Source organism: Protopterus annectens, chromosome 3.part1 (assembly GCF_019279795.1).
Source record: "Protopterus annectens isolate FY-2018-M chromosome 3.part1, PAN1.0, whole genome shotgun sequence".
Classification (NCBI taxonomy): Eukaryota; Metazoa; Chordata; order Ceratodontiformes; family Protopteridae; genus Protopterus; species Protopterus annectens.
The window spans coordinates 1,400,210,535-1,400,223,553 of record NC_056732.1 but is presented as its reverse complement, the minus strand read 5'-3'; the positions used below and the strand labels follow the sequence as shown (position 1 = coordinate 1,400,223,553).

The 13,019-nt window shown below is 37.9% G+C and overlaps 1 protein-coding gene across 8 annotated transcripts in view; it reads right to left on the bottom strand.

Moving 5' to 3' along the window:
- Nucleotides 1–13,019, bottom strand: part of LOC122798488 (alanine aminotransferase 2-like) — a 1,719,357-nt gene that overhangs the window by 1,101,899 nt on the left and 604,439 nt on the right. For all 8 annotated transcript variants that reach the window (XM_044067464.1, XM_044067468.1, XM_044067469.1 and 5 more), the window contains one exon: nt 1,779–2,022. In XM_044067464.1, coding sequence (XP_043923399.1) covers nt 1,779–2,022 — 244 coding nt within the window. The remainder of the gene's footprint in view (nt 1–1,778; nt 2,023–13,019) is intronic.

The following is a 13,019-nucleotide window of genomic DNA, read 5'->3' as shown; positions in this document are numbered from 1 at the left end:
ATTGAGAGCAGCAACCGCACTTATACATCACCCATATATATATATACTTCATATTTCTATTATCCATATTCTTATTCTTTTCTAAAGAATTTTTGAAAAATTTTTGAACACTTTATTTTTTTATAAACTAAACAGGGTCTCTCCCCTTTTTTCTCCATTATGGATCTATCCATCATAAATAGTCCCCAGTTTTGTTTAAACAATTTACAATAGCTCTGCTATCAAGAGTATAAGTAATGATAAATAATTCATTGCCTTTCAAACCATTTTTCCATTCAGAAAATAATAAAGAACCACTGGTGTCTGTACTGCTTGGGCCCAGTATTGGTGAATATGTGCCATTCCTTCTCTTGTATAACACTTCATCCCTAGTTTCTAGAACAAAACTAGTGGGGTAACCTCTTTTACAGAACATGTCCACCAATATATCACATTCTTTATAGAAAAACCTCTATGTCCACTATCATTCTGGCTAGTCAAACTAGTTGTCCTTTAACAACTGCCGTCTTTTGATATTTAGGATGCCAGCTATTAAAATGTAAATATGAGTTTCGTAATGTAGGTTTTCTATGAATATTAGATCAAAATCTTTGGTTGACAAAATCTTTTTTCAATTCAATATCCAAGTAAACAATTTTTTCATCATTGAAATTATGTGTGAATTTTAAAGGTTCTACAATATTATTAATGTACATAATTCAAATTACTTAGACTATCAACCCATAAGATAAATGTATTGTTCAAAAAACTTGTGTAAAGCACTTGGAAATCATTCAATTCACTATTAAATATGTACTGTGATTCCCAGTGTGCCATTACAAAATCTGCAATGGTTGGGGAGCACACTGGTCCCATAGCAACCCCAGTTTTTTTCCTAAAGAATTTGCCTTCAAAATTAATGAACTTATTTTTTAATACCACTTCCATTAACACAGTGATGGCAGTGATCTTATCTGAATGTAAGTCCACATGTCTGAAGATACCCACATCATGCGGAATCACAGTGTATACATTTTGTGGATCAATAGTAACAAAGATACCATTAGCTGAATACTGAATATCATTCAACATACTTAAGCAGTGCTTGGAATCTTTACAGATACAAGTCAAATCATCCATGTTTTTTTTTAAATATTTCCCACAAATTTTGCAATGTAAAAGGTCTTAGGCCTTTTGCATCGCCGCTCTGTCTAAATGGTGGATTTTCAAGGCACTTATGGATGGTTAGAATACTGAAAATACCTGCTATTACCGCTCTTTCATTTTTCATGAAGTTGTACGTACTCGTTTTTAGATAGTTGACCCTGCAGTGACATATTCTCTAACAACATAGCTACTCTAGCAAAGGCAATATTGATTTTGTTGTGTGATATTTCCACATAAGAATCATCCATCAATAAGTCTTGTATAATCCTCTCTATTCATTATAACAAGCCCTCCCCTCTTGCCCAGTTTCATTATTTTGATGTTTTTGTCCTCAGTTAATTCTCTGAACAACTTAACTTTACTACCAGAGTTGTTATAAAATTTTTCAATACTTGGTTGTTTCAGAATATTCCTGATAGCTAATTTACATATTTTGTTCAAAATAAATTGAACACAGTGATTCAATGGGGGATTAAAACAGCTAGGTCTATGCAGAGCTTTAGTGAAATCATTCATTTTTTCACTTGAAAACAATTAAGCTAAATTTAATTTACAAATATACAATTTTAAATCCAACAAAACGTCTGCTATATTTGTCAAAACTGAAAACAAAAGAAGCTGGAAATGCCTACCAGTGGGATTGCCAGGGTTGATAATGCAAAGCAGCTTGGGTTTACAGTACTTTCTGCTTTTGTACAGTGCTGTCCGTAGTTCCTCTACTTGTAGTGACCATCTGCTATCTTCATGCAGGTAATAGTCCACTCGTACCATGTTGTTTAAGGCAGCTACATGCGAGTACATAGGATAATGGGGCACTGGCACCAAAGCTCCAGCTTGATCTGTACCTCTGTCACTAGTAAATACTTTCAGCACGTTCTGTGGAAAGATATCAGCACAAGAGAAAAGTACACCATCAGCTCTGAACTACAGTTTCTGGTTATGACAAACAGAGATAAAAAAATTATCAGCAGCTGTGAATTACAATCTCTGTTTACTACAACAGTGATGATAAATAAAAATTATCTGCAGCCATGAATTATAATCTCTGGTTACTATAACAGTGATGAAAAATACAACTACCTGTTCAGCATGCAGCTGAAAAGAACAATGTATCTTGTGTAACACAACTGGTATGTGCATCTATGCTAGATGTACTGCCAGATGTTCAGTCTCACACACCTTTTACATCTTGATCTATAACATCTACATAAAATGGGATATACCATTTGACCTTTGCAGGTTATTAAAACAAAACAAAACAAACAAGCTAGCAAAATAAATAATTAAACAAACAAAGAAAACTTTTAAATCACATCAGTGAAAACTCACCTCCTGCTACCTAGTCTCATGGGTTTCATGGTATGAAGCGCTGTTCAATAACCCGTCTAATAAAGCTGGACCCAATTCTACTTTTAGAGATACTCACAAGGAGTCAGAAACAACCCCAAAGCTGGCTAGAAGAACAGAGGTAAATGGGGCTGTTTCATGATGCAGTGATTTGCGATTCAGAGACACATTAGCCTCAATGAGGAAAGACTTCATTATCGGATAATTTGCATGGGTCTTCCCTTTGGTAGGTAACATTAGCAGCCCATGCATCTGATTGGCACATGCCTCCCCTCATATTCACCATCTCACAAACATACACACACATATATACACACACACACACACACACACACACACACACACACACACACACACACACACACACACACACACACACACACACCAAATAATAAACATATCCCATACACCTATCCTTGTACTGTCAGAATGTTCCCAATGTCTAGTTTTTTGAGCCCTCCAAAATCACAGGTGAATAAAGTCAGTTGATAATGCCAGACATTAGAGCTTCATACTTCTTACTCTGCTGAAACTACATTTAAGTCTCAGACTTCATATCCTTCAGTAAAACACATGATAATGCAATAGCTGTTATTTTAGCAAGTTTATAAGTTTATAAGAATAGTTAAAATCCATCCTTGACTGTGAGTCTTAAACTCTGATTGTTTTTGGATTTGTCCAGATTTCTTGCACTTAGAGGTTCGGTGGTATACTCACAGGTGCCCTGTACCTATCTGTCATTACTTACAAAGCATTATAGTCCTTGAATAATACCTTTATTATATTGAAAACAAATTAATACACTAACTTATCATTTGGTGTGGCAGGCTGTTTCTGCTATTTCTTTTGTCAAGTGTGCAGGGTTTGAAGCTTTTTCCTCCCTTCTTTTTATTTTACTTTTTTTCCAGTTTTAGTTGGTATTTCACATTACCCCTGCTAATACCCTCTGTGGGAGGTGGTATGCTGCAGGATTTTAATCTTTATATTGCTTTTAATGCATATGATTCAGAGTACCCCTGATGTCTAGTGGTTTCCCTGACCCATACCATTTTTTTATATAAGTAAAGTGCAATATGCAGACTATTCTTAAGAGTCTAGTGCTCCTCCCCAACCCTGAGTGTCATTAAGGCACAATATTTCGAGTTATCCCCTCTGTTCAGTGTTCCCCCAAATACCAATATTGCAGGATTTGCTTTTTAGTCTATGAAAGTGTGGAGGCATGGCAGGCCCCCAACCCATATACACACATACACACAACCCCCCCCACCTGATCCCACTCACCGACACATTCACCTGTGTGTGTGTGTGTGTGTGTGTGTGTGTGTGTGTGTGTGTGTATACATATATATATATATATATATATATATATATATATATATATATATATATATATATATATATATATATATATATATTTATTTATATTTATTTATTGACATTTGTTGACTGAGAAAGTCCACTGGGTCAGGAACCCATTTTCAGTGGAGGCCCTGGGAGAAAAGCTCCACTATGAAAAGATATACATAGTTAAAGGCATTAAACAGTTTTAACAGAGCAAAATATATAGGTTAAGTAGTACAACAGGTGTTAATAAAAATTGACAGAGTTACTATATACATATACATAAGCAACAATTGATAAAATTTCTATATACATATAATACAAATACTAGGCAAAAAGTGCCAGAAATTATCATATGATTTATCAAGGTGTATTCAATACTTTTTTGAGGTTCTGACAGTCAGTCTTGTCAGTTTTCACTATTGTGCATTTATGGCAATGCAGTCTTGGTTTTACGGTCTTCCCTGATTAGGTAAGTCCATCAACTGAAGTAGATCAATATATATATTTTACTGCATATTTTAGTGTTCTTGTACTTTGGTGATATGTAGTTTGTGATAGTGCATTTTTTGTTGAACTGCACTTTTGCTGTTCTGGTGCCAGCTTTTTAACATTCAGTAAACTGTAGTTTTGGGAAAGTAGACCCATACGTATGTATATATATATATATATATATATATATATATATATATATATATGTATATGTATAGATATATATATATATATATATATATATATATATATATATACTACACTAAACACTAAATATCAGGAGAGAGGGATGTAGCCATTGCAGTAATAAGATTGATAGATGTAGGTATCGCATAATGACAGTGGTTTTAAACAAACCAACATCTGTTTTATTCAAGGATAAAGTATAAACCAAATATTCCTTCCAATCTACTTTGGGCAAGATCTTATTTCTGCCAATGCATAATGGATGGGGTGATGGTTCTTGTAGTAATGTGTTTCTGTAAATGGATTATCCACCTTACTAGAACCCATTAGAAAGAGTAAATCAATCCAGTTTTATGCAAGTGGTAATGGAACAACATGAAAAATCTCACCCAACCTAGAAAAACTGATATCTCACCTAGTCTGCACAGCCTGATAGTTCTTTCTTGATTATGTTGGTGGTGGTACATGACCACTCTTAAGGAAGAGATTTGTCTGCCTAATTCTGATAATGAATGACATTCCATCATGCCAACTAGTCATATAACCTGTGGATGGATTCATAAAAATAAATTTTCATTATCTACTCTGAATTCCTATAGTACTATCTGGGCATGTTTATTTTTATTGTTATTATTTATTTTTGTGAATTTTAGGTGGGTATACTTGCCCAGCAGATGTGCAGTTGAGCAGGCTTTTGAAGTAAGAAGGATATAGACCCCAAAAGTTCCTCACCAAAAGGATAAAGGGACTCCAAAATCTGTCATATGCTGCCAGATTGAAGAAACTCCAGCTCTATTCAGTCGCATACCGTCTGCTCAGAGGTGACATGTGCCTGACATACAAGGCCATGTCCAACCCGGAATTAATGGACATGCTCCACCTCAAAAAATCCAAATCCACCAAAACCACTAGAGCAAGGGACTTAAACCTTAGCACGGATATAAATAGGACGTGCTGGAGGGATAGATTTATCACTCAGAGACTCCCTATGCTGTGGAATAAAATCCCGGTCCATGTGAGGCAGAGCACCTCGCTGACTCTGTTCAAGAGAAATCTAGACCTGTGGATGGGAGATCGTAGGTTTACCCCGGGAATCATCTCTGGGTCACTGCTGGACAGAGGCACAACAAACTAATGGGCACAGTATTTTTTCATATAAGGGGTGGCGTAAGCCACAATAATTTGGGCTAGGCTTATAAATGCCTTAGGGCAGATAGCCTAGTATAAACCTATGAACCTATGAACCTATGAGCTCTAATGACAGTCCCAAAGGAAAAAATATTTTCAGTTTAAGCGGAAAAAAAGAAATCAGGATGTCCTTGATAAGAGTTTTAAGTTCCCTTTCACTTCATAAGAAGAATAAAGCCTATTGGGAACTAAGTGCAAATTCACATAGAGTGAAGGGTTCAAATTGTGAAGTATGAATGAAAAACACATCTATGTTGTTAAGAAAAACAGTCATAAAATTAACTACAAACTTCCTATAGTATTCACCTAGTCCAAAGAAAGCATTCACCTGTCTTGCAGTGGAGGGTGCGGGCCATTTTTATGGCCTCTGTTTTTTCAACTTGTGGTCCTACCACCCCCCTCTTCCTACAAGGTAGCCAAAATACTTGGCTTTCACCATGCCTAATGTACTTTGCTTAGAATTCACAGTCAAGTTTGCCTGTCCTATAGATTCCAGCACAGCTAGTACTTTTACTAAATGAGTCATTGTCCTCATATTGAATGACCCAGGTATACAGAAGTGCATTGTGAGAGGAGTTTTAATATTTCATCCATCAGCCTCTGCAATGTCACTGAGGCTCCAGGAAGACCAAATGATAACAATGTGTGATGAAAGAGACCATCATGGGTTACAACAGATGGCTTCTCTTTGGCAGAAAGGTAATATGAGCTTTGGCCGGTTAAGACCTGCATGATATCAACTTGAATGCATAAGTGAAGCTAAGTAACTTTTATCTGCACTTTTTAAAGTAATTTGTTTGTGTTGCATTGAGCAATATCTAGCTGGAAGTTGACTGTTTTTTCAGTAGTACATGTGGTATTTTCAGTTAAGGCTTGTTAAAAACCTGTATAGCCAGTGATAGGTGGGGGTAGTTTCCTTCATTGTTATTCAGTTTCTGTCTTATACAAGTGGTACAGTGAATTATCTTCTGTTTAAACTGTGAGCTTTGGCCGGTTAAGACCTGCATGATATCAACTTGAACACATAAGTGAAGCTGAGTAACTTTTATCTGCACTTTTTAAAGTAATTTGTTTATGTTGCATTGAGCAATATCTAGCTGGAAGTTGACTGTTTTTTCACTAGTACATGTGGTATTTTCAGTTAAGGCTTGTTAAAAACCTGCATAGCCAGTGATAGGTGGGGGTAGTTTCCTTCATTGTTATTCAGATTCTGGTGGCTTTGAAACTGCCCGCCCCTCTTGTAAATATGCACTTGGATACTCCTCCTGGGCCCATCTCATTTGCTCACTCAAAAAAAAAAAAAAAAAAAAAATTTTCTGCTTTTACTGTATTTGTGTTTCTTCCTACTTTGTTTTGCTTTTGCGTCACCTTAAAAGTACTCAATTGTATTTATTACTGCTTGGTGTAACTCACTCTAAGCCTTTTAGTTTTAAGCACTTGGGCTTCAGACCAGTTGTTTTACATTAGGAAGGTGTGTGGCCTGCACTGTGGTGGCAGGACAGGTAGTTTACATCCTTCTAAGTTGGGAACTGCTGATTGAGGGCTCAGTGTCTGTTATTCTAAAAGTGTATTAGTTCTGGTTTAAGCACTTGGGCTTCAGGCCAGTTATTTTACATTAAGAAGGTTTGTGGTCTGCACTCTTGTGGGAGGAGAGGCTGTACTCTGCCCTTCTGAGCTGGGAATTTCTGGTTAAAGGCTTATAGTGCCTGCATATTTGAACTGTTTCTTACTAAACTGGTACACCTTGTTTGCTGTAGCATAGACTAGATCCAGGCCTGCTGAATCTAGCTTTGTTTGTATAAATTGAGCACTAATCCAGGCATTCTTTAAAGTATTCAATTGTATTTATTACCGCTTGGTAGTAACTTGATTAAAGTGTAGCTATCATTCTAAGTCTTTTGGATTAAGCACTTGGGCTCAGACCAGTTGTTTTACATTAGGAAGGTTGTGGCCTGCACTGTGGTGGCAGGACAGGTAGCTTACATCCTTCTAAGTTGGGAACTGCTGATTGAGGGCTAAGTGCCTGTTATTCTAAAAGTGTATTAGTTCTGGTTTAAGCACTTGGGGTTCAGGCCAGTTATTTTACATTAAGAAGGTTCGCGGTCTGCACTCTTGTGGGAGGAGAGGCTGGACTCTGCCCTTCTGAGCTGGGAATTTCTGGTTAAAGGCTTATAGTGCCTGCATATTTGAAATGTTTCTTACTGGAATTGGTACACCTTGTTTGCTGTAGCATAGACTAGATCCAGGCCTGCTGAATCTAGCTTTGTTTGTATACTTGTTTGCTTGTTATTTCCCTGAAATGCTAATTCCACCTAAAACGCGGTTTTTCAGCACTTCTGTGGATCCCTAGTGACATCTGCATTGCTTACTGTACTTATTTCCTTGTTTCACTTGAAAGAAAGTTACTGTTTGTCATTTTTGCATTTAAGTTACCTGTAACACATTGCATTTAAGTTACCTGGCACTTGCTCACTAAAGCAATTATATAAGTCAGCACTAAAAAATTAAAAGCACTACACCCTCACAAACTCCCCTTGAGTACCTTGTTCCTACATGAACTCCAAGAAGAGCTAAACCCAAACATAAAACTACTGTTCAATCTCAGCCTTACCACAGGATATGTACCCAAAGAGTGGCGTACAGCAACAGTGGTCCCTCTCCACAAAGGTGGTGCCTCAACGGATCCTGGAAACTATCGCCCCATAAGCCTGACCAGCTTGGTCTGCAAAGCTATGGAAAGGATCATCACGGACCTCATAAAAAAAGATATTGGGGAACTACAGACACTGGATCCTACCCACTTCGGCCTCTTAAACCTGGTCAATTTCTTTGAAACAGTCACCAAGGCCATTGACGAGGGGAAGGTGGTCCACACAGCCTACCTGGATCTCGCAAAAGCCTTCGATACAATACCCCACTCGGGCATTATAGATAAGCTCACCAGCTTAAATATAAATCCCTATGTCACTAGATGGGTTGCAAACTGGCTCAAGGACAGAACCCACATGGTTAGAATTGCTGGAGCCATGTCAGACTCCAAACCAGTTACAAGTGGCGTCCCACAAGGCACAGTCCTGGGACCTCTCCTGTTTGGTATATATTTCTTGGAGGTACAGGCCAACATGGAAGGACTGTGGCTGACTAAGTTCGCAGATGACTGCAAACTGGGCGCTATAATCGACTCTCCAGCTGACACAAGCATCCTCCAAAAGGGCCTCATAGAAACAGACAACTGGTGCCAGAGCCATGGCCTCAAGCTAAACGCCAAAAAGTGTATAATCATCCCCTTTGGCAAAAACAAAGTGCCCACAAATTACCACATAGGCGGTAATCCATTAAGTACGGAAGAAGTAATTAGGGACCTGGAGACCCAAGTTGATAGCAATCTCTCATTTGACAACCACTTGGCCAAAGTGGTTAGAAAAATATTTTATATAGCCCACCTAATCATTAAGGGATTCACATCTAGATCAGGGGAGGTCATTGTGCCTCTTTACTCATCCCTCATCAGGCCCATAATTGAGTACAATGCCCCTTTTGGGATGTACCTTACCAGACACCTGCAGCAACTGGAAAGACCCCAAAAGTACCTTACCAAGAGGATCAAAGGGCTCAAACAGATGTCATATGCTGCCCATTTAAAGAAACTCCAGCTCTACTCAGTGGCATACCACCTGCTCAGAGGCGATCTGTGCCTGACGTATAAAGCCATGTCCAACCCAGAATTAATGGACATGCTGCACCTCAGAAAATCCAAATCCCATTGAGCTACACGCTCGAGAGACTTGAACCTCAGCACTGAAATAAATAGGACATGCTGGAGGGACAGATTCATAACCTAGAGGCTCCCTTCACTCTGGAATAAAATCCCAGTCCAGGTTAGGCAGAGTCCCTCATTGACTCTCTTCAAGAGGAATCTTGATGAGTGGATGGGGGATCATAGGTTTACCCAGGTTATCACTTCTGTGTCACTGTTAGACAGAGGCACAGTATACTAACCTCAAAAAAGGGCATAGCAAAATTAATTTAAAATGGGTGGCGAAGGCCAAACACACTCTGGCTAGGCTTATAAATGCCTTAGGGCAGATAGCCTAGTATGAACCTACGAACCTAATAGGTATCTGTCAACATCCATTAGTCAAGCTCACCATTGTCAAGTATCTAGCATTTTCCAGGTTCTCTATGAACTCATCAATTTTGGCCATAGATTAACTATCAAACCTGGAAATGCTATACAGTTTCCTAAAGTCATTACAGAATCTGTACATCAGGTTTAGGAACTCTAACTATCAGGGTACTCCAGTCACTCTGTGGCTCTTCTATCATACATAGTTCATTTTTTGAACTTCATACTTTACTGCTTGTTTTTGTGACTTTGGTACTATAAGGTCTCAAAGTAAACTTCATTCAAGGTATTGCCTCTGTACTATGGTCTGTGATGATAGAAGGTACTGCCAGCCATGCCAGGAGAAGTAAGCCAGTGGATGTGTAACATATACCAGCACAGCTAGCTGGAATTTTGTAAAGAATCATATGTCATTTGTATATTAAACTGATTTGTACAGATGCTTGTGTTGAAAATGTATTTGTACTTACTTGTGTTAAAGTGTATCAACAGTGTGCCCTGCTGTAAAGGAAAGAAATGTTCATGTGTTATTGTAACTGAATTAATGTATATGTTTTGACAGAGGATACTGGAAGAGAAGAGGTTAATCTCAAACTTCAAAATAGCAAGAAAATTAAACTACTGGGTCTAGGCCATAAAAAGTTACAGTTTTGAATGAAGCCAGAGACACAATGTCTGTAAAAAGTATGGTTTATTATCTCCTGTAGGAAGAAGGGAAATGTTTTATTGTTTTATGACTTCCAGCAACTGGACCAGATCAGACCAATGCTCTTGTGTAGGTATTATTGACATGTAGCTGCTGCAGTCCTGGCACTGTCTAGTGTTGGTTAGTGTGGGAAACAAAGTCAGATGACCAGATGTGATGTCATTGTGTAATCAACTCTGAAATAATATTTATATATTATATTGAGAAGTCTCTTAGACTGGACAATCTGTTGTTGGAATCTGACAAAGAAGGAAGACCACTAACCCACTTCATCTTGCCTTGTGCTAGTAAATGACGAGGAATAGTAATTCTCTAAATCAGTTAGGAATATGTAGTGAAATTAGTTAAGTATTGTTTTTCTGTAACTGTGTGAGTCTTTCCAGCTGTGTTATTTTTAATATTTTCTGTGACTGAAAGTATAGTGCTTACTGAAAAATGGTTATTTAGCATTTTCTTGTTCTTTTATTATTTATTATTAAATATATTTAAACTCTTCATTGTGGTTGGTCCTTTTTAGAAAATATTTAAGCTTTGACAGTATTTGCATATATTTATTTAATGATAACTGTGTCCACTCCTGAAACCTGTCTCTTTGGTCAGCATTACCATTTCCATCAATATTAATTTCACTCAGTATAATTGGGTACCCTTGCAAGAGCCTTAGGAAGCTGGCTTTGCAGTGCCTGGTGGCAGTGATTACTACCTTATAGTCTGGGCAGAAAGGATCATCACTAGTTAGCCTGCGGCAGCCTTTCGCAGCTGTGTGTGTGTGTGTGTGTGTGTGTGTGTGTGTGTGTGTGTGTGTGTGTGTGTGTGTATGTGTGTGTGTGTATATGCAAATCAAATCTCAAAGTGGAGCAGGGACACAAAGCACTGGTTTCACATATAGTGTGGAGGATGACTTGGCTTGGGCACTCAACTGAAGACATAACTCTGCAGCTGCACCAGTGGGGAGTCTTATTCAGGACCTGGAGGGGAGACAAACAGAAAAACCCAGACCCTGGGCTGAGTATGTTTCCTGTGTGCTCTTAAGGGAAATTGGGCTTTATGCGGAGAGGTCTGCATCTTGAAATACTGAGTGTATCCATTTGTATCATAAGTGAACATCCCTCTCCAGTGTCAGTGGTGAGGACTGAGGCTCCTTGATTACCAGCCCAGAGTGGGGATGCAACATACTGTATGTTTAATTCTCCCAGGCATTTCTGAAAACACTAATTTCTTAAAATGAATTCTCTTAATTCCTGCTTTTGAGTTCTTGACAATGATTCTGCTAGCTGTATTTCAGGTGAAATCTCACTAGTCTCTCTAGAATAAACTTTGTATTTCAAATTCCCTGCAGAATTCACTACTTCCTGCCATAGTTTCAACATATTAATGTAATGGGTTTACTGTGATCTGCCTTTCTCTTTTCTGATTATATAATCTTTTAGTTTATTAAGTTTGTTCCTTGTAACATCTTATTTGGTCAGAAATGTATTTTCCATGGAGGACACTAGCATAAGTATCTGGTCTCACAGGTTAAGTTCTCTAAGTCAGCCATTCTTATTATAGCTTTAGTGCTGGCATTACCAGTTTTAATCTATCCTGCAAACAGAATTAGTATTTTATCACACATTTGAATGGTGTATTTTTTCTTCCCAAGTTTCTATAGCAATGTCAAGGAGCCCTCTTGAATGCCTACTATATAATAAAAGTTTAAATGGGGTAATCCCAGATAAGGCATTTGTGGCACATCTCTGATCTCAAATTAAGTAGGGTAACAGGTGATCCCAGACTGTATAATATGGACAAATAACTTTCTTTGCATTGATTTCAGTGTTTGTTAAACCTCTCTCCTAATCCATCAGTCTGTGGATGTGAGACTGATGACTTCTACTGTTTGACTTTAAAGCACCGACACAAGTGATGCAATACCTTTAACATAAAGGAAGTGCCTTGGTCAGTAACTATATCTTTAAGGATAATAAATCTGGATAACAGTACCACTTCTCTGGTGACAGGTAACTGCCATAGCATTAGCTTAGTGTAATAGTTCTGCTTCCAAAAACTTGGCAACATAGCCCATTATGATTTATATATATACCAATATCCATTGCTGTGTTTTATCATTGGCCCCACAGCTGCCATAGCAATAAGGCACTGCGATCAAGGACTTCTATATCAAGTACAGGGTGGAGTGTTCTGGCATTCTGGGCAAGAAGCATATATGTTTTCTATTTCTTTCATTGTGCTTGGCCAGTAAAATCTGGCTAGCACTTGTGCTTTAGATTTGGCTATCCCTAAGTGGCTTCCCAATACATGACTATAGCCAACTTCATTACTAACATGCTATAATGTTTTGGCACTAATAACGGATGTGAAAAAAAATTCCTTTTCTTTACTAACTTTATAAAAGGCAATCTTTTAATCCAATATAGAAGTCAGAAGTACTGGGAACATCTTGCTCATTTGACTGTTTACCCCTACAACATTATTTTATTTTATTTA